The following is a 22,448-nucleotide window of genomic DNA, read 5'->3' as shown; positions in this document are numbered from 1 at the left end:
GTTTTGTTAAATAATTCAAGTTTTATAGGTTTATTCTTTTCACAGCCAAATTACATTAATGGAAGAATGTTGTCAATGGTAGAAATTCTGCATGTCCATATTACATTTCATTTATCGAAGTTCTGCTTGGCCAACGCGTTTTAGTCTGTAATCAATAATGACATACGTAACGAAACAACTTAATTAGCCATAATATTATAAATTTGACACATAAATGTTTTTTAATTTAATATTTGAATTTGTTGATATACACCTCATATTTTAATCCCTTTCTATTACGTTTCAAAAATTCATCACTGTCAGATACATCCGAAGAATCGATCGATATCGTACTACTTCTAGTATCAGAATTTACATTAAAAGTCGTCTTACGATTATTATTACAAGGATTTTCGGAGCACCAATAATAAATCGTCTATATAGGTAGACAATTAAAGATAAATTAAATTCAGATTTTGTTGTTTTTCATATCTATGTCATAGGCTAACATAACGATTTTATGATTTACCCATACAATTCCAACAATCCAAAATATAGAAAAATATAGAGGTAGCATCATCATTTTGTTCCATTAAATGATTTAAATAAGCAGACGATAGTTAAAAGGAGATTTCATAATTTTGAGGTTTTAAAAATATGTTAATGTCTATTTTACATCAATTGTTTCAAAAACTGTATGTGTCTAATTGGTATGTTCATATGTTTCTTTTCCTTTTTTTTTCCTTTTAACAAAATGTGTAAGTTGAAAAGTTAAATTCTATATGTTGTGTGTACGTGTATGTGTGCATGCAAATGAGTAAATGTGTGGAAGGAAGGGAGGTAGAAGAAAGCACCTACATATATAAATTTGTCTGTGTATCTATCTCATGTATTATCAATATTTTCTGTTTCTTCTATGTCCATTTGTTCTCCCATATTTTCTTTAACATCATGTTGAGATATAAGTTGTTTATATCCATGTTTCTTGGAAAATATACCTAATGGTATCAATTTAAAGGTAGCCAATGGTTTATCAATTAATTTCTGTAACAGGAACAAACGATTATTTCATTGTATTTAAGACGTAACATGAAATATAGAAAATCATCTTTACCAAAATCCTCGCTTGTTCTGGATTTAACGTTTGACCCTCTTTACATACAATGTAGTCTTTTATTAATGTTACCACACCCTTCTGTAAAGCTGTGGGCATTCCTAATTGTCTTAAATGAGGTTCTATGCTATGTGAAAACTCTGGCATTGGCCCTTCACGTAACACTATAGTTTCTTGAGCAACAAATCCAGACCTAGCATAATCTATTTCTTCATATTCTTCCATCCATTTCAATACCTTAACAAGATACAAACAAATAGATATAAACTTTCTACGTGTCAACAACTAATATTTTAATGGAGAAATATATACCTCCTTCTTACTCCTGTTTGTAAATAGTAGACCGCATTGTCCTCTTAATGCTAATGATAATTTATGAAGACCTTCTGCAACTTCGGTTTCCGGTAATTTACCGAAAGCTAGCGCTATCACCTTGTTTTTACCAAAAAAAAATCGACTGTCTTTCCATTCCGATCGTAGATCTTTAAGTTTGTTATTGCGCATATTATGTACGGATAGAAGAAATATCCTGTCATATTTCTCAACGCAACTTCTAACATCCTCCACAATTTGTTGTTTCAAAGCAAGGCCTTTCTTATTTGTTTTCGTAAGAGATACTGTGAAATACAAATTTATCAATTACTCGGAGACACGTGAGGCATTTTTAGGTTAGTCTGGGAAAATTATGCATTCGTAATAAAACAGTAAATAAAAGCTATCGAATAATATAGTGTAACGTTACTTTTCTTATCTCTTTTCGACCTGGGCATCTTTTTGCAAGGATATTTTAAAAATTACTGATAACGATAGGTCGATAGAACGACGAAGCACTTTAGTGAACCAGGAACATTCTTTACGGTAAATGTACATGTATGAAATGGCGCATAAACGTACGCGGTGCGAGTTCCAATAGAGTTTTTAGCATTATTCAAACTTTAAACAAATATGTCAAGCAAAAAGAAAAATTGTACAACTTTTAAATTAATTGAAACAACGATTGTAACTGATTGATTGAAATGTAAAGAATAATGTCAAACTGTTTCTGATTCGGTAATATCATGCTAATGTAAATGCATGCAATTTAATCAATTGAAAATGAGTACCTACGTATGTATATATTAGAACAGAATTTTAAAGGAAGCATAACATAGCAAAGATATTTGGGAAAATGTAAAATAATTGATTTTGTCAAATACACACAAGCGAATTAATAGTTTGTCGATAAAGTTGAGAAAAGGCGGGAATGGTAAAGAAGTGTATTTCGAACGGACGGAAAGCGTCAAGTGAATGCAGTTCAAGATGGCGGCTTCCGCTCGTTGCGCCAGTGCACTCTGTGAGATCATAGTGGACGGGAGCCGTTGAATACGCCGAAGCCTCGACTTTCTAGGCCGTTTGTAACACTCTAAAGGTGAGTCTTTTTTCAAACGTAATTATATGCGTGTGTACAAGTGAAGCAGAGGTCATTGCACGCAATGTCTTTTAAAATATCGCCCGTAAATAATACGAAGTGTAATTGAACGCGGATCGTGTAGACCCCGTAGCCATGCAGTCGCCTGATCTTTTTCACAAGTTGCTCGAAATAACTTATAACTTGGTCGTTTTATTACATTTTCGTAGTCGAAATCGTTCGTTTCAACTCGTTCTCGTTTAATGTGCGTCATCATATTGTTTCGTTTATCGAACGAATTATCATTTTAATAAAGTTCGTTAGATTCCTGTACGATAAAAAGGTGGTCTGAAGGTAGTCACTTGCCGCTCACAGCGGATGCGACGCACGCGACGCGACAGCCCTAACGAACAAGATAATTGCCGCCATCTTAGTTGTATAGTTGGTGATGAAATTATACATTTTATGCTTAAAAAGAATCGAAAAAATAATTAGTTTCAAATCTCGTTCTACTTTGTACCTACACGATAGTTAACGTATTGGCAGTTGTTTTCATCGAACATAGGAATTTCTTGATATGACAACTAACCGCGTAAGTGCTGGATCGATGTTACAATTAATATTTGCTTGCAATATTTGATCCCTTATATGGTTTGGAGAAATCAGAGATACATTGCGTAGTAGATTTAGCTAGTTCTCTCGCGCACAATATGTATTTGGCCTGCTTCCGCTTGAAATCGTGTTAAAGCACGATACGCGCTTTCCATCTTCGTAAAGGCGTTGTGCCGAGCACACGCCCTTTGACAGGTGAACCGATCATCGTGCTTTCGATATTGCGTCGACACATCTTGCCTGATAAACACCCAAGTCCATATACGTAATATAGGTATCCATCAATAGTAACATTCGATTTTAGTTCCCGTGCGTTAGGCTATGTATAAATTTATGTACTGTCTCATTATTGACCGACATAACGCGCGCGCAGTTCATAATCGTCCATTTTTCTCAAAATATGTAGTACATCATTCAGTTCCGTAAAGTATTTCCACGAAAAAGATTGGACGCAGCAATGCGCCATTCTCTACCTTCTCTCTTCAATTAGTTTATAGCAAATTATCTTTTATTTTTGATGACATAATCAATTAGCGTTCTGTTTGATATGAAAAATATTAATGTTGCCGATGTTCTCTTCACATTCGTTTGCCGACACACGCGTAATCGATCGATCATTAGCGAGAATAATGTTAATCGGCATTTATTCGTAGTAGAGGACCGTGAATTCCCTTTCTCACACCTTTCTTTCACTCTTTCTCGGTCATCAAACAACTCGAATTGAGATAAAGTTTACTGCTTTTGCCAAGGTCAACAATGACGATGGCGATGAAGATAATACCGACGACAGATTTTCGTTACCGTAAGCTTACTTATTAAGGCCCGCTCGTTATCATATAGGTGATGTGTTCCATAAGTTTGCCATTTTGTTATTTCAAGGTGTTTTCCATTCCATTTCTAAATTTATTGGGAAAGGCGTAAACGTCGTTGGCATGGTAATTCTATTGATTCATGTCAATGTTCTATTCCTTCTTTTTTCCAGTCTGACCGTCCTTTCGTTCGATCATCATTCCCATCTTTCTCTTATTTTTTTTCTTTCCATAATTCGGTAATTTGGCGTGCAACTATTGTAACTGTTTGAATTTGAAACGAAAAATTCCGAAATAACGCGAGAAAAGCTTCGAATGATAGTTGTCGCGCTAAGTTTATAAGTAATAATAAATTGGTGAGTATGCGTGCGGTCTCGAGTTGCTGATCGGTATGCTCAAGAATTTGACCGAGCAGTAGCAGAGGGTTGTTCCTGCTGAACGCTAGTAAGTTATTCGCTACCCTTAACTACCATTGTTCGTTCTTTTAACGCGACACTATAAACTAAACGGCTAAAACTAGTTGGTCAAAAACAAACAAGTTCTTGCTTGTTAGAGGTTGAAGAAAGCCTCGGTGGTCGTGTTGTTACATGTAGTGTTATATATCAAGGACAACTGACAATGAGAGAAAACGGTAATTAAACGCGTTATCGAACGGGTAGCCAGCTATCGATTTTATGGTTCCATGGACGGACCATAGGTATAACACTTTGTGGCCGCGATCGAAATTTGTGGAAGTGTGTATGGCATGAGTATCATCGTGTACGGTCGGAAATTGAATTTTACCGGTTAATAAGGTATCTTGGATACGACAAGAACGTCGCGTGTCTCTTTAATCGTTGTTCACGATCGTATTGCCATTTTGACGAGTGATCGCATCTGAACTTTTCTACATTCTCTTTACCGCTAACGACTAAATCGAGTGGTATTTTCTTTTGTTTAAAAAGAATGAACTAGACAGACTTTTCCTCTACCTATTTTGTCTTTGCTACTCCATTCGATGAAATTATTAGTTTTATTCGAGTGACACGCTTGTGTATTTATTCGGAAATATTTTTACGTAATTGTTTGTGTTAAGCATCCTTCCGCAAAATATAGACATTATTTGCGAGTTATTGACAATAAGAAGATATAATCGTAGAGGTTTTTTTTATTAGCATAGGTGTGCTTGCACCAGTTTGCATTACTCGCTTTTTCGTACTATTACCATGTTTTCGAACGTCTCCAAATTGGTTCCCCGAGTCCAAGACATTCGAGCAAGCGTCGCATACTATCTTTTGTTCTTATAGGTAATGATGTTTCAGTAACGTCGATATATCGATTCGACTAGTCGATATTATAGAATCTCGAAGTTTCGAAAGATCCTCTCGATTCAGCGAATGTATCGCGAAGTATCGTGTATTCGGCCAACTTGTGAACGAACCGAAGCTGAACCGAATCGAAGCAGCGAGCTTGACATCATTCGCTATTCCAAGACGGCTGACGCAGAATCTCGCGCGAGTTCATCCTGTATAGCTGGCGCTGTGTTTCGTTTCTTTGAATGTACGCACGCTACCTCTAACGTAAATACCAATTGCGCACGATGTTTTTTGCTCGATTTTTTCAAGAATAATCAGATTTGATCTTTGCTGATAGTCTGAGATGAGTAACGTGTCCGGTTCGATAACTTTTCGTACGTTTGATAGGATCGTCGCATAAATCAAGTAATCGATTTGCCGAGGCGGATCGTGTTGGTACGGAAACTATTCGGTTTGTATAAATCGTAATGCGGCAGGAGCGTTTGCGATTTTATCCCTTTTATCGACAACTTTTGCGTGCGGACGCGCGCGTGCGCGTGTACGTGTGTGTGTGTGTGTGGTCGAACGTGAAACCAGAAGAAGCGAGTAGTAGAGTAGCATAAAAGTCGAAAGAAGTCTGACCCGTTGCAGTCAACCTTTCCCCCACCTCGTTGGTGTGCTCGATGAACTCAAGTTGGCATAAGATTTCGTCGTAGGTGAATGAAAATATCGAGCGTAACGGAAGACGCGTGTATTAGAAGACGAGTGAATGGAAGCGGTACAAGCACGCACTTGCTATGTCGATTGTCCGAGTTAGACATTCGAGCACCGGCAATAACAGCGTGTTAAACAAGCACGAGTTTTTCACATGATTCTCCCTTTTCTTCCTTCTCTTCATTTTCCCTTAATTGTAAAATTAAACATAAGTCATGGGAACGACAGCAAGGTGGTTAAGGAAGAAGCAACGGAGAATATAGATTTTATAGAATAGACGGTGGAAATCATTGAGTCGAACTCCTTCGAAAGGAGCAGAGATACACTTGGTTGTAGATGAGAGTCGAAAGAATATAGAAGCAGCTGCAATATCACACCTACACGTTATCCGTACGTTCTACCACCTGTAGTACACGTTGTTGCTCGTTCGCAAAAGCTCGCCCTTTATACGTATTTCAATCGGAAACTGGTTGCCGATGTCTGGCGCGTTGACACGGCTCTCGACTACCATCGTTTTATTTGCATTGTGTCGTAAATACAAATGTTTCTTACGCTTTCTCACGTACCTATAACTCGCACTTTGCTCACTGATCATTCCTACTCGTTGGTTTCTCGATATATTATCAAATCTTGTAGAACACAGCAATAAAAATAGCATGGTGCATATACTATTGAAAATCAATAACGAAATATCCTCGAGTCTGGCGACTACGCCCGGTGCTTCGACGACGCGACGAGGTAATGGAGAATTTCGTTAGGCAGGACGAAGCTTGGAAAATACGACGACAGTTTTAAGCCGGTCCACCTGTACAAGGTCAGTGTCGTAACAGTTACGCTTCCTCGATCCTTGATGGCCTGAACTTCTCTCTTTTTTCTTCATCTCATTCGATACGTTTATATCGATCATCTATTCTCGAAAAGGCATATTCAGGTTGGTTCTTCGCGTGAAACGAGAAACTCGTTCATGGCCGACCGACGATCAAACGAGCTCTTTTGCCTTATCGGTTGCTACCGACGTCCTACGAAAAACTGTTCGCTTCTGCGTCAAATATTTGCCCGTCTGCAAACGCGGAACAGAGAAAAAGCAGCGATATCGTTTAACCGTATCCCTCTTACGAATTTCAGCTGAATTAAATCTAAAAGAAGTCACTCGTGAATAAGCTGGTTTGTCATCTGGAAATCGAAAATTCTTGCAACCACCGCGCTCGCATGACGCTCGTCGAACGACTTGCTCTCTTCGGTAATATCGCGCGCTCTTAAACGTTTGACACGCACTGTGCTTCACGTAACACCGTGCATCACTATACGCACCTTGATGCGCAGTCTGTCGCAACTTATTTCACCCGATCTTCCAACGGTTGTCAACCATACCCACGTTCGCTCGCTCTACTGCACGGTCTATGATGCAATTTATTTCACGCTTATCACATGTCGTATTATTCTATAATGTCCTTTCGAATCTAATGTGTTTATCGGAATATTACATACTTTGTGCCGTACGAATCGGAAGCGTGAAATCTAATCTCTTGTTGTTTCGCACTGTACGAAGAGCGATATCAATAGAGTCGTAATGACAGTAACTAAATTACTTCGCTACTTCTTAACGTTTCACCGCTATGGATTCGAAATTAGAAGAATTCCTTCGTATTTGCTAACGAGTTTTTACTACGTGCAATAAGACGGTCGAATCGAGACGGCGAGTTCATGCGTTGCCCACCTGTTTCTCTCTCACGTTTGTATATACGTACTTACGTTGATCGGTAGAAATATACGTGGAGTCAGGTACATTTCATAATCGGCTGTGCATGCGGAGCTACTACTTTACTTTATTGTTTGCCATCGAATTGCCTGTCGTTTCGTATGAGACGTTCAAACGTTAAATCCAGTGGTATCGATACGCTACTACTAAATAACAAGCAACGATAAGTCGACGAAAGAATCGAACGTAACGCTTGAACTTGTCTCTTATTTTCTCGATTACTATCGATCGACTCGTTGCGACTCATTTGTTTGGTCATCGTCAATGTGTAAGAGCAAGCATGTGAAAGGTAACTCATTTTAAGGATTGCCGAAGACAATTAGCTTGATGCTATTCTACTTTCGATTGGTGGTTTATGATAGGTATTTGGACTGCGTGTTATGGCCAGTGAAAGTGCGAATAACGATGTTACATGCTAAACGACAGCTAGTGATATTTAATCACATAGCTTTCAAATGTCGAAAGTTTGATTGTTCGAAAGAGAAGAGTTTAAAGGATTGCAAGCAGCTCAAGGTTACGTTGTCTTAATTAAAGGATAGGAAGATTGTTCCTACAAGTGTATGATGATCACGAAATGGAAGCCAGAGGTTGCTCTGTTGCAAAAGAATTATGAAAAACGGTACAATACATAGGACAAAGAGGCATTACGATTTAATGCATGGTTGAATGATTCAGCCACAAACTATATTATCGGTTTATCTGTTTCTTTTACCAAAAAAATTTCTCAGAAACAATTGGTCGAGATAAATACGCTATTTCTACAAGATTCGGCAAAGAATGGCAAAACGGCATTAGGAGAGTTGGGGGTGAGCAATGGAAAATGGTGGCCAAGGCAGAAGGGCGGGTCGGTTGCAGGGGTTGCGCGCGCCTCCGCAGATCAATATTTCATTTTAGCTTCGCCAACCAGCTAAAGAGTAAAGGAGACAAAAACTACCTACCTCTTCTTGTGCGCGACTTCTCGATACAACCATTGTATTCTACATAATTACCACTTTTTCTATACTCGTATTCTCGTTGATACGAATCGTCCACATTTGTCTTTTCTTCCTTATCGAACCAAATGCATTCCTATTTTTAATTTATCTTTTTTTCCTGCTTGCCTTCTCCTTCTCTCTACCTCTTTTTTCACCTTATATATTGTAGATTTACCGGAAAAAGATCAAAATATATGCACCTGCTTTCGTGACGTGAATCTGTATGAAAATTCAGAAATTATTGAAAAGAACGAACCTTGAGGCCAGAAGATTTTGCGGAATGCCGTTTTACCGTTTAATACGTACTGCAATTGATTTTACGTTTACGTACTTAGGCTACAAGTTGGCGAACCATACGACGAAAAGCAGTTTCGTTTAAAATGAAAATAGAAATCAATCGGTGTCTTTGGATGTTTATTTGATATATCGTATATTCTCAAAATGATTCGCCGGCAAGAACTGCGTATCACGTGATGATACACGTGTTTTCGCGTCACGTTGAGGATTTGATTTTACGCGCAAGTTCAATTTTCACTGTTCGCATACATTTTTATTAAAATGGAAAATAGTTTCGTCATTCGAATCCTTCCGAAGTGTCTTTTCTAAAAGTATCGTAATAATTATATAAATGCAATTAATTATGTATACAAATAAACGTGTGAAACGTTAATATATATATGTGTACATATATAACAAATTGCTAAAAAATTATCACGACTTTCCACGATTTTAATTTTTCACTGATTTGAAACAACCATGGAAAATGGTAACTTATACAGCGTAATTAACGAAAAATAAAAGTATGAGAAAAGTAGACTTGACGTAAAAAACGATGGAGAAAAGGATGTACCTATCCGATTGATTTAATTCGAGGAAACAAGTTTGAAGGGATATGAGGCAGGAAGAAAGAAAAGAAACGACAAGAAAAGAGTAGAGAAGAGAGGAGAAGGGAAGGGAAGGGAAAGGAATGAAAAAAGAAAGAGCAATGATATAGAATGCATGCGAAAGAGATATTGAAAGTATATATGCAGAATATATAACGCGTAGCGCTGCGTAGCGCAGCGCAATACGACGCTACGCATCGTATTCCATGGCTGGCGTCCCGGGACAGGGACAACCGTGCGCCACTGCCCCACCCAACCTTTCAAGCCGGCCATGCTGGGCGAACCGATCAATACTTCGGCTCGGTCACGAAGGAAACCGAGGGAAACCGACCTAGGACGAGTAAAACCGAATGCGGACGAGTCCGGGCACGAGGCGCGCCGAGTCCCCACCACGAGCAGCGTTGCCGGCTCAGTCGTGCGGGAGTGGTCACTGAGGGATGTGTGGTACCGTAACTGAGTGACTGAGGAAAAAGACCCGGCGTAGTTTCTCCGCGTAATACGCTCTCGCTCTTTACCCCCCTGAACAAAAAAGAACTAGCAGTACCGAGAGTCTAGTCAGTTTTCGGCCCCCCTCCCGATTTTACGCGAAACTACGGAATACGCTGATCGTATATTTATTTAAGTATTTATTGTACAAAAGACTTTAAATATAGGTAAGATTGCGACGATTCGTTGCTCTGCTTCTTTTCTATAAGTCTCTATGTCTCGCATTTACTTTTCTACTCTATCTTTCGAGTTTCTCTCTCGATTTACTTAAATCTCTAATTATTTTCTATCTATTTAGTTTTTTTTATCTCTTTCGTTTGACTTCGTTCTTTGCCATGCATGCCAAGGTACAAGTGATTGCTTCCGTATCTCCTTTATTTGAGCCTCCTTTTTTTTCAGGTCGTATTAGTATTTCGAGAATGTGCTAGAAATTTCGCTTTGTGTCGCGTTTTCGTACGATTAAACTAACGAGTCAAGGAGAGTGAATCGGTTATCGATCTCTGCGGTATAATACTGCGACGCAGTAGAATCGAAGTGAATCGGCGCGGTCTCCGCAATGACGCCGATTCGTTTTTCGCCGGAAGCAAGGTGTTCCCGTTGTTGGTTTCTTTGTCCTCGGCTTGTTCAAGTCCATATCGCGACATGAAGCGGTTGTGAACGCTTCGAGGACGGGGCGTGTTAACTAAAGAGAGAGAGAGAGAGAGAGAGAGAAAGACAGACAGATAGACAGACAGACAGAGGGAGAGAGCGTAGACAAGGAATTTCGCTCTCGCTTCGTGAAAGTAGCGCCGTGGCGCTCCGTTTGACTGCTCCCTCTTCGGCTGAGATACGCGACTACGTCGAGCATAACCTCAAATCATTCATGATAAATGTACACAATTTTTTTTATTTCAAAGCGTTTCGCGCGTTTGACCTTCGGCCTGACAGCGTCAGTTTTGCTCCTCACCTCCCACGGAAGCTACCACTTTGCGTATCTAAATTGAATGTCTTTTTCTACCTCTTAAAACGTGTTCGTGGCAACTGGTAAAATTTTATTAAACCTCCTCGTTTTCTCTTGTGTCTTTGGTTTATCAATTTCGGCTAATGTATTTAAATGCGAAAAATAACGATTTAAAGAAAGCGTAATGTACGTTAACAGAACGGTAATTTATCGTACAGAATATAACGCGTAATATAACGAGATATAGATAGACATAGATAAATGAGAATCGGCCGATAAAATTCGTATTTTTATCAACGTGACAGAGATGTCACGTTTTTCGTTCCGTGCGACATCTTCATCTTCACTAGTATTCATCTCAGTGACTGAAATTATCTCTTTTTGGTGACCATATCATGTAAGTTATTTCATTTTCGAGATTTTTAATGCAATGTGGGATTGGTCGTGGTAGGCAATGGGGTCGGCGACCTATTTAAGACCAAATGCGAAGTTAATACGAGATGAATTGTAAGAATCGTTATGGTATTTGAAAGAAGAAAGATAAGGGTATGAAGAAATTGTGAAAGAAGCACGAAATATGTATTTCGGGATGAGTAACGATGGCAGAGAATCGATCGCGTTAATCGCTCGTATCGTTTATCGAAGTAGGTTTGACCAAGAGAAGTAGATGTAGAATTTATATCGGTTAGTTCGAACAAACAGTTGTATGTATTTCGTCACGTTTCATTCGCGATCCGGTTGAAAAATTTGCGCCGGAAATATTTCACTGGCAACGTGGGATTTCTCATTAGTTCTCTTGTAGATCCGGCAACAGTGTCGCCGAGTCTCTGCTAACCTAAAGCCAGGTGATTGCGCGCGATTAAATATAGGACGTCGAATACACCTACCGGTTTAATATTTCCGTCCGGGTTTCTTCGAAGAAGAATTTGGCTGCTTGACCTTCCGTCTATCTACCGTCACGCAGATCGTGCTACGTGTCGAATAATCGACCAATGATAGCAACCATACGAAATGATACGAAATTTCGAAGGAATTAACTCGCTCGATTCGCAATTTGCCATTTTAGTACCTTTCAGTTTGTAATATCGATGCATGGATATGTTTTCTCCGAGATGTTCGATCGAATCGCGATTTGATTACTAATCCAGCTTGTGATTACTTACGTCACACATAATTTTATTGACTATTTGCACATTAACCTAAAAATGATCGATGAATGTATATTTTGTAATAAGATTTACGATTAATCGTTTTTCTTGAACGTCGTATGAGCAACGTATTCTTGAATATCTTTTTGCATGGTACAATGTTCCAATCCGATTTATAATAGTTCATAGTAAATACCACGAACCGGAAGCACGTGAACAAGAAATTTTAATCTAATTTTCATCGCCTTATACACATTTTTACAGAAAAACGGTAGCTTTTTCCGGTGACATAATGTTCTCGTGTCCTATTAGATGTACGGATGTGAACGGTGATCGCGACAGTAACGATTCATACGCAGTTTCTACGTAATTTGCATCGTCGTTATATTTACCAGCGTGATAAGGCGCACTAAAAGAAAACAAGTTTCGAAAAACTGCTCATTTGTTTTTCAACGTTGAATCGTACTCGTAGATTGGCTATGCGCAAATTATGGAAAATACGCGTGCGCCGCCTTACAAATAATCGTTTGGAAGAGCTGCTTCATGGTTGCTTTATGACAATGATGTAAACGTTTACTGATTGATATGTAAAACACCGTTGTTCGTTACCCCTTTAAGTAGCACAGAATGCATTTCGCTCGAGGAATTAATAACAAAGACTTACCATATATCGCACATACACGAAATCGATCATGTTCCAGCTTTTAAAATTACTTACTTTGAACACCAATGATTGGTGTTATAGTAGCGTTTCAGCTTATGGTTAGAAGTAGAGTAATAAGAACAACGTGTTTTATTTTTTTGTAGCAAATTCCAAATTTTGTATTGCTATTATCGTGATAAGTGATGGATCAATCCGTATTTATCGTATGTATAGGGATAGATGGTCGTATTCGAAATTATTTTGCTAATTGATATTCTCGAGCTGTGTGAAATCTTGAAACGAGAATCGAACGGAGTTTGCGCGTTATTTGTGTGCACGAGAAAGAAAGGAGGATGATCGATACGAATGGAAGTAGAAAACGACTCTGCTTGAAGTCAAATGAAACGTCGTTAAGCATCGGTAGGGGAACGCGTAGAGAAATGGTAGTATCGTTTCCGGTATAATCCGCGATTCATTACTTTCATTCTTGGACGCAGTTGTAATCGACGCGTACGCGTGAGAAGTATATAGATTTGCTTGTTACGTCGCGTCACAACGATGTTCCTTGCCGCCGTGACTCATTGGGGGAGAATCAGGCGCCATATGCGATATAGCTAATATAAAAGCTCTGTGCCGATGTTATGGATTCTCTTTAGTTACTGTTGATCGAGGTCGATGATTTTCGCTGATTCTATCTATGAATCGATGTTCTTAACGATCGTTGAGATCGAGAATGTAGGGTAAACGCGTACAAATGCGAAACCGAAGATCTCGGGTGCGCATGCGCGTGCGCGCGCACGGTCGACGAACGGTCGTAGAACGTGTTAAAAGGAGTCGAGATGTTTAGATGTGTGCCTACTACGGTTTGGCGTTGTAACGCGGTCCGATGCAGTGACTCATCGTTACCATGCGATTATATCCACGTTAGTAAAGATGTCGTTGAGGTTTTATTCTTTCCATTTATGCGCGATCCTTGTCAATCGATCATTCTATGGAAGATTTCACGATCGTTATACTCGCTTCTATCCCGCTTAAAAATGTAACGGATAAAAATCGATCGAATGCGCATAAAAATCTACCGGTATTAATAGAAACAGGAAAAGGAACGTTTGCAGTAGCTTGTGTCGTTTTGAACATAATCGGTAGGAATAATCACGCGATAATATCATTCCATTGCAAATAATTTCTTAGTTGAGTGCATAATTTGTAGACACGAATCGTGATAAGAGAGTATTATAATTAGTATGGATATTATTGGATAAAAATGGTTGGAAATAGCGAAAAATTAATTAAAAGTTCAAGTTTTCGACGTAAAATAATTTTATGCATTGAATTGGTCGTTGATCGCAAGAGAAACGTAGATTTTTATCAAACAGTGAAATCCATTATATTCAATTCGATTTGATTTAGAACGTAAAAATGTTTGGTTTAGAGCTAAAGGTGCACGTGACGTTCATGGTCAAGGCTGAGAGAGGCCGAATTTCTCTTTCGGGTAAATCCATTGTCAGTGACCGTTACCAAACCAAACAAAAGGAGATGTTAACTGCGTTTTTGAAACATCTGCTCATCCATAGCTTTGAAAAAGAAATTCCCTATTTCTTTTCGAAGAAGAAGGAAGAAAATACTTGCGACACTCGTGATCTATGTGCGAACGAGGCCAGTTGAGGTTGAAGCACGCGCGCGCACGGCCCGAGTACGTCATACTGTGTTCTAAACGCGTCGGTGAAATCTATTCTCACGCGCGTACCAACGACTCCCGGATAGATGAGAAAAGGAACTCAGCGACATTGAAGCCGCGAGTTAATCCAACTGTGTTGTACCGTTACGCCTGTGTCGATGTACGTTATGTACACACCTCCTCTCCTTTCCTCTTCTCTCCTCTTCTCTTCTCTTTTCCTTTTCAGTAATGTTTCCTTCGTCCTTTCAATTACGCCCGACTGAATTCCCCCGTTGTCTGTTCAGCTCTGTATATCGGGATTTTTGTTTTCTAGCCGACACAATGTCCGTCGATAAGGAGGAATTGGTTCAGCGTGCAAAGCTCGCCGAGCAGGCAGAGAGGTACGATGATATGGCAGCCGCGATGAAGGCAGTCACCGAAACAGGAGTCGAGTTATCGAACGAGGAAAGGAACTTGTTGTCGGTAGCGTACAAGAATGTCGTTGGTGCAAGACGTAGCTCGTGGCGAGTCATCTCCTCCATTGAGCAGAAAACCGAAGGTTCTGAGCGCAAACAGCAGATGGCCAAGGAATATAGGGAAAAGGTTGAGAAGGAGCTGCGTGAAATTTGTTATGACGTATTGGTAAGAATTCCTTCCTTTTTCATTTCTCTTTCACATTTTATTACGAATTATCAATGCAATTTCGATTTGACGAATAACGAAATTCACATAAATGGGAAATGTTTGCGTGTTTCCTTCTTAAGGGTTTGAGACGCACACAATCAACTACGATACGTGCATTATTCTGGTCGGAACACACTGATATGGTAGATTTAACACGTCCACGGAGCAGTAGCTGGCTTTTGGTGTTTATAAATGGATCGTCTTACATCGGTGAACGATCCTTTCTGTCGCGTCTGCGTATTCCAATGGCTGGCAAAAGCAAAGATCGCTCATCGGTTTGGATTTCACGTGGCTTGATTACCACCGGCTCGGCTCCTTGTCCAATAGAGCTCGTCTTGCGATCTTTTCTCGTCGTCCAACGAGCGTGACAAAACTTGTTCCAGTAATCGCGAGAACATCTTTCTTTATCGCGATTGAATTTGCTTCGATAGCGATTAGCTTGACACGACGTGTTCAAATATTCGAAACAAATTTACATAAACGCGTTTAATATTTCAAGCTGCTATAGCGACGAGCGTTTGGAAAACGGAAAGCACGGAGTGTTTCCCAATACTCAATGGCATATTCGTCGTATATTCGCATATATATGATGGAAACGGAGATTTTCATTTTTGTGCAACGTTACGCGTAAATAGACAGAAAAATCGATGTAAATATTTAAACAGAGGGGAAAATATGTAAAGATTGATTGCACTGTCAACATTGCAGGGACTCCTTGATAAGTACCTGATCCCTAAGGCTAGTAATGCCGAGAGTAAAGTATTCTACCTCAAGATGAAGGGCGACTACTACAGGTATCTCGCAGAAGTCGCTACCGGAGAAACCAGAAATGGTATGTATTTGGTAATGCGATAAATTACTAACAGCTATACAACTACAACTTTACTGATTCCGATTAATGATCACTGTTAGTCGAAGTTGATTTTTCATCGACGCTCTTCTAAAGTGTTAATTAAGATTCTGTTTTTTCTTTTTTTTTTTCTTTCTTCTTTCTCGCGTTACAAAGTTTTTCTGAGATACATGGTAATTTGAAAGTAATTGCACTATCGAAGATACACTGTCCGTAATCTGACATTGAATTCGTACGAGAGAATCGATATACGTCTTTCTTCGAATAGAAAGGTATCGCACAATGCTCTCGTACCTGTGACCGTCTTCGTAGTTGTACTTCAAAAAAAGAAAAAAGGAAGCACAGCTGCAACGGCAGGTGTTCTTCGTTGAAACTATTCTCTGATATATTCTTAGATTTAAGTGGATTTGAAAAATTCCATGACGCTCGTCGTATGTCGGAATATCTGTGTATAACTTGAACAGAAAAACGTTCCTAAAACGTTGGAGGAATTTAACGCCGTATATTTTTCTCGATAATGACAAAAACGTCTGTTACGTTTCATTTCACTCATGTATATTCGATGTTAAATTCACATAATAACATACGGAAACAAGAGAGTAAGGTGTCGTTTCTTTCGTAATTAGTTTGAAACGCGGACAAGTCGAATTACAAGTTTCGTAAATTGATGTCGGTTAGCGTGTATCAGATCGTTTTGTATCTATGTTGTTGTCATCATCATTATTATAATTATTATTATTATTATTATTATTACTAGTATTGGTATCATCGTCACGTTATCTACGAAATGTTAAAGATAACTATGTATCGAGGTACCATCGGTGTTAAATTCGAAATATCGACGATTGCGAAAAGGTTGAAATTTTGCTGATAATTTTGCACGTAATATATTCAGCCGTGGTAGACGACAGTCAGAGGGCATACCAGGATGCGTTCGAAATCAGCAAGTCAAAGATGCAGCCTACCCACCCGATCAGGCTAGGTCTCGCCCTGAACTTCTCCGTTTTCTATTACGAAATCCTCAACTCTCCAGACAAGGCCTGCCAGCTGGCCAAACAGGTATAATTCACAAAGGCGAGGGTTGATACGCATATCGGTAATAGAGTTTACAGCAATCGCGGAAAGATGCGAAAGGATGGTGGTGATGCAGTGGAGGCAAAAAACATGATATTCCGCTTTATCGTTTATGGGGTGATGGAAGAGGCACTTTAACCTTTCCAACTTGTCGTGTACCTAAGCTCTGGTCGACTTCTTTTTGTTCGCACAACCGTATAGTACGCTCACGTACACCATAACGAATACTGTAAATGTTCGCGTAGAATTCACGCGAGCTGGATGCTCGTTTCTTTTCCCGTTTCCTCTTCGTTCTTCCTATCCCGAGGTCCCCTTACATATATATATATATCGCGATAGAGGGAGGTCACGCTCTATGTATACGTTTGTAGAAATTGTAATATGGATTTCCCGGTTTGCATTACAGCGGTAGTCGAGGATTCACAGAAAGCGTACCAAGAAGCGTTTGACATAGCAAAGTCAAAAATGCAGCCTACGCATCCCATCAGGCTCGGTCTTGCTCTCAACTTCTCCGTTTTTTATTACGAGATCATCAACTCACCAGACAAGGCCTGCCAGCTGGCCAAACAGGTATAATTTATAAAAACGAGGATGATGTCGGTAGTGTTCACAGCAATCGTGGAAAGATGCAGTAGGAAAGACGACGGCGGTGGTGATGCAGTGGAGGCAAAAATATGATTTTACTTTATCTTTCGATGGGACGACGCTTTTACTTTTACAACTTGTCGGCGTTGTATTCTAAGCTTCGTGATCGAACTCGTGGATGAATATTTAACCCGAGAAACTTAGTTGCGCACAGGGGATGGATAGTCACTCCATTGGTTCCTTCTCCCTATTTTTATTCCTTCCGATTCCGACGTGCACACACACACACACACACATATATATACACTTGTACAAATGTACCTCGACAGAGGTTATGTGCTATCTCGAAATTTATGAAAGTCATAATTTAGATTTCTCGGTTTGCATTGCAGCGGTAGTCGAGGATTCACAGAAAGCGTATCAAGAAGCGTTTGACATAGCAAAATCAAAAATGCAGCCTACGCATCCCATCAGGCTCGGTCTTGCACTCAACTTCTCCGTTTTTTATTACGAAATTATTAATTCTCCGGCTAGAGCCTGTCATCTTGCCAAACAGGTTAGGGATAATCGACAGTTTGATGCTTGGTTGGATGACTATCTTAGGTTAAACAAATAAAATGTTACTTTATATAATTTACAATTGACATCAGTGTGTCGTGATACTGTGCGGTAAATGCTATGTTATTGAGTGCATACTAACCCATAAAAAAAGCAACAGAAAGAAAGAAGCTCCTTCGATATTTGGTGTGATCATTGCTGTAATTAGTCTCCACTGTATCCGGTAACCATTCCGCATCATACGCATTTAATATGTATATGTTCGTAACATTTTCTATCTCTAATAGAAATTGGTTAATGCTTTGCACGAATGTGTGATCTCGCGTGATTGAAAGAATGCGATTTCTTTAGTTTTGGCGCGATTGCTGAATAAAATCGTGTTTGTAAATTGAAATCAACGCAGAATGTACGTTTTATCCAGTTTAATGTTTGCATAAATGTTTTAGGCGTTCGATGATGCGATCGCAGAATTGGACACACTTAACGAGGACAGCTACAAAGATTCCACGCTAATTATGCAGCTTTTACGCGACAACCTCACTCTTTGGACCAGTGACACGCAGGGCGATGCGGACGAAGCACAGGAGGGTGGAGATAACTAACCTTCCTAAGCTTAAGTCCTTTCTAACCTAATAAGAACATCCTATTCTCTATCGTCCCCCCGTCCCTTGAAGTGCTCACCCATCCATCCACCCGAGATCGATTTATTCATTCGCCTGTCCTTTCGTCCTTCGCGTACCTCGCTGCCCTCTCCCTCCTTCCCTGTCACTTTTATTGTTTTCTCATTCCGTTCAACAATCTTCATTATCTTGTCTGTTTTACTATCCTATCGCTCTTACTCCTCGTTTTATTATTCTGTCTTATTCCTCTTCGGGTTTCCCCTCTATCTCGCCCTCCCATCCTTTTTTTCATCTTTCCTGCCTTCCTTCTTTACGTCCTTACTTCCTTCCACCCTTCTTCAATTCCACATTCGCAAGGGCAACGTCACCTTTTTTCCGCATCCTTATTTTTTTAATCTCCTCCTCGAAAGTCACGACCTCTTTGTTCTAATGCGACCGCACACTGCTGCCAATGCCACCGCCACAGCTGTTACGCCCGATTCGAAAGCTCGAACACGAGAGAATCTCGTTCTCGACCGTATCCTTTCCTAAAGGATCAATTCACGTGCCGGTCGCTGAATATACTCGCTATTGCCACTCGTCAAAAATTTTGAATTTGTGTATTCAATTTCAAAAGGAGTGTCAATCTACGACAGGAAGGGGAGGGGGGATGGAGAGAAAGGGGAGGGAGAGAGAGAGAAACGAAGAGAAGAAGATAACAAAAGGCCAAGGAAAAAATTAGCGAATTTATGCGAAATTAACGTAGGATATTGCGTAACCACGCCTCGCGCGGCCCTTAACGAAAGGAAGCGGTCGAGTCGTGAGAGTTACTCGATCTCTTGACAGCAAGTTTATCCAAGGGAAGCGTTATTGACTCGTGTTTGTGTGGAAGAACGGGAGAAAACAAATTGTGGATGAACAGAGGAAAGGACAGAGAGAATTTCGCAAACGCTGTCTCGTCGTACAACGATAAGGTAGTAAAGGATAGTATCGAAAAGTATAGAAGAGGACAAAAATGTTATATGTAATGTTATAAATGAGAAAGAGGTAATCGCCAGTAGATTACGGGGTGTAAATGATGCTGTCGAAACCGTGACCGATAGAGGTAAAATGTTGAATAAACTAGTCTTTGACGGGTATGTAGAAACAGAGACATGTATCGATATCGCTGTTCAGATGAGACGCGGGATGCGAAAAACAGCCACGAAACACTGTCACTACTCCCAAATCTGCTCACTATTTACCATCTAAAGTATCGCTAAACGAAACAGAGATTCGAGAAGAAACGAAGTGAAAGGAAAAAAGCACGCATGAATCTAATTACATTATATCCAGTTGTCATTAAATTAAATTTCACATTGTCTAGCAAGTACGATATTATTATACGAAGGGAAGAACGCAGGAGGAGAAAGGAGAGTAAAAATACATTAAGTTATTAAGTTCCAACACATCAGTGGTGACTTAATTTTTACATTTAATACTTTTTTACATATTGCACGTTAGTAGTACACGAAAAAGTCTTATGCATACACACGCGTGCACGCAGATACAGAATACTACATTTTGTGTGCATACTCGTTTCCTGTTTTCTATTTCATTTTTTATGTGTACGCGTACCCGTGTGTGTATGGTTTATAATTGACACGTTTAAAACGACTCTTTTGCTTTTACATATTTTTTCAAAATTCGAATTTGTGCCCTTATCATAGTTGCTGTATTATCGAGGTGAGTGAAGCACATAACTTTAAGAATGCATTTTTATCGATCGTACGCCATGACCGTCCGTTGCTAACGCGTGAATATCTGAGAAGGAAGGGGACGCTTGATTTCGATTTCTTAAACAGCCAATCGATACGTGACTACCTCTTAAGAAATTTCTCTCGATATTTCTTCTGTCTTGATTTTTAACTGCAATAATTCTCACAAGCTGTGATTCTCTTTCTCTCGTTATGCTCCGCCTCCTCCATTTCCTCTCCTCTCTTCTATCTTTCTTTCTTCCCCTCTCTTCCGTATATATGTTATAATATATATACATATATTATACACAATAATATATATACAACAGATATTTACCGGAAACTCGATTACTAATGTCATGATAAACGAAAGGAAAAAAAAGAAAACGAGAACAAATTATGTGTACGCGTGTAAAAAAAAATCATATTCTCCTTAATTTTAACATACATACGCAAGTACGCAAGCATCTATACTCATTTGTATATATGTATGTGCGTGAGTGTATGCATGTATATATATTATATATATATAATCAGCTTTTTTTGTCGGCATGATCGATCTCGTGAAATTTGTCGATAGAGTTCGAGGATAATTCGTTGTATCCTGCTATTTTGCAAATTTATATTAATAACTTTACAGAATGTCTTCTAAGCAGAGCATTATCTATGAATTCGGTTAATGCAACAAAAAAAAATGCGAAGTTGGCGGAATGAATTTTTTTCCGTTTGTTCTTTAACGGATAAAATCTCCGTTATAGATCTTGATCGATCACCTATATAGTGACCTATACCATCAACCATCACAACTTATCAAACAACATGTGTTTCATTTGGTATCTCGGGGTGACGTATTCAAACGGCAGATCAAAGACGTGTAACGGTCTATGATCGGCTCAAACGAAACCTTGATAAAAGGGACGAACGTTGCCATTTTAAAAGTGGGAAGAGTCAAATGATAACGATAACGATAAATCGATCGCGTCCAAATGCAACGGATACGTTCGGTCCAGGGGCGGATTAACATGTATATATGTATGAATCAAGTACTTCTAATTATTTGAGAATTATGGCAAGCCCGTTTTGTATCTTAGTTAAATTCTAAGTAACAATTCCTAATTTTCGCCGATCGAATAAACGAAATTCCATTTGTTTCTATGTTAAAACCAATCATTCTTTTTTACAATATTAAAAATAAATAAACGTTAAATATTTGTTCGCTTTCGTTTCTTTTTACTCTGTTTCTGTTGTTACATAGTCGGTTGAAATCCTTAGAAATCCACCATCCGCCTCTGGTTCGGTCCATTCCATTAGGTCCTAATCTACCTGTCTCGGTAGAATGAACTCGACATATTCTTCGTCTCGTATGCATGGATACTTTTAAGTGTATGTAAAATACGCGCGCTTACCCTAAACACACAGGCGTAGACTTACATATACAGACACAAAACATATAATAATATACGTAAATGTTTACCATATGGAAACAAATAACGATTATCGGTATTACAGCGTGTGTTGCGTGGGTAAACGTTCCCTAAATATGTTGTACTTTTTAATGTGTCCATGTTTCTGTCGCATTGAACACACAATAGAGTATGAATGAACGAAGTTGGAGTACGAAAACGAGTCGATTTTGCAGAGGTATCCATTAAATCGATTCCGAATGGCAACGTGGGAAATCAATACTAATCCGTAGATTACGATTTCGTTCGAAAAGTATCGATTGAATCCGTGATTGATAATTTTATTCTTTTTAATGTGCGTTTTCTATCAGTTTACGCAAGTATTAGTTACCGATGCAAAAGAGACTGAGAACTAAGAATGGTACGATAAAATTACGCAGAATGGTTCCCGAGGGAGTCTTCTTAAATCCAACTATAAATGAACCAGTTAAGCGAGTTCGGGTAGATATTATAAAAGGAAATTGACACCATTCTTTTAAGGCAACTACATATATTGTTCTTTGAAACCGGTCTCGCGCA

General features: G+C 39.2%; 3 protein-coding genes across 12 annotated transcripts; 2 read left to right on the top strand and 1 right to left on the bottom strand.

Moving 5' to 3' along the window:
* Position 1: 1 nt before the first annotated feature.
* Positions 2-6,412, bottom strand: LOC122571892 (mRNA turnover protein 4 homolog). Of its 3 annotated transcripts, none has more exons than XM_043736192.1 (5): positions 3,005-6,412; positions 1,406-1,710; positions 1,094-1,330; positions 838-1,023; positions 2-145 (listed from the first exon to the last, which is right to left on the bottom strand). In XM_043736192.1, the coding sequence occupies exons 2-4, from the start codon at positions 1,595-1,597 to the stop codon at positions 865-867; spliced, it is 588 nt and encodes a 195-aa protein (XP_043592127.1). In that variant the 5' UTR covers positions 1,598-1,710; positions 3,005-6,412; the 3' UTR covers positions 2-145; positions 838-864. The 3 variants fall into 3 exon arrangements, with proteins under 3 accessions (XP_043592127.1, XP_043592128.1, XP_043592126.1); XM_043736193.1 differs by lacking the exon at positions 3,005-6,412 and adding an exon at positions 2,294-2,429; XM_043736191.1 differs by lacking the exon at positions 3,005-6,412 and adding an exon at positions 1,836-2,103.
* LOC122571890 (14-3-3 protein zeta) lies at positions 2,362-21,677 on the top strand. Of its 7 annotated transcripts, none has more exons than XM_043736188.1 (5): positions 2,362-2,501; positions 14,715-15,022; positions 15,773-15,896; positions 16,810-16,973; positions 18,578-21,677. In XM_043736188.1, exons 2-5 carry the CDS (start codon positions 14,723-14,725, stop codon positions 18,731-18,733), a joined length of 744 nt encoding a protein of 247 aa, XP_043592123.1. In that variant the 5' UTR covers positions 2,362-2,501; positions 14,715-14,722; the 3' UTR covers positions 18,734-21,677. The 7 variants fall into 7 exon arrangements, with proteins under 7 accessions (XP_043592123.1, XP_043592124.1, XP_043592122.1 ...); XM_043736189.1 differs by lacking the exon at positions 2,362-2,501 and adding an exon at positions 3,048-3,072; XM_043736187.1 differs by lacking the exon at positions 2,362-2,501 and adding an exon at positions 9,916-10,159.
* On the top strand, positions 13,653-14,560 carry LOC122571898. Of its 2 annotated transcripts, XM_043736202.1 has the most exons (3): positions 13,653-13,865; positions 14,156-14,215; positions 14,298-14,560. In XM_043736202.1, exons 1-3 carry the CDS (start codon positions 13,715-13,717, stop codon positions 14,435-14,437), a joined length of 351 nt encoding a protein of 116 aa, XP_043592137.1. In that variant the 5' UTR covers positions 13,653-13,714; the 3' UTR covers positions 14,438-14,560. The 2 variants fall into 2 exon arrangements, with proteins under 2 accessions (XP_043592137.1, XP_043592136.1); XM_043736201.1 differs by having other exon boundaries at positions 14,156-14,560.
* Positions 21,678-22,448: the final 771 nt, after the last annotated feature.

The sequence above is a fragment of the Bombus pyrosoma genome, linkage group LG10 (assembly GCF_014825855.1).
Source record: "Bombus pyrosoma isolate SC7728 linkage group LG10, ASM1482585v1, whole genome shotgun sequence".
NCBI classification, from domain to species: domain Eukaryota; kingdom Metazoa; phylum Arthropoda; class Insecta; order Hymenoptera; family Apidae; genus Bombus; species Bombus pyrosoma.
This window is presented reverse-complemented; position numbering and strand designations above follow the sequence as displayed.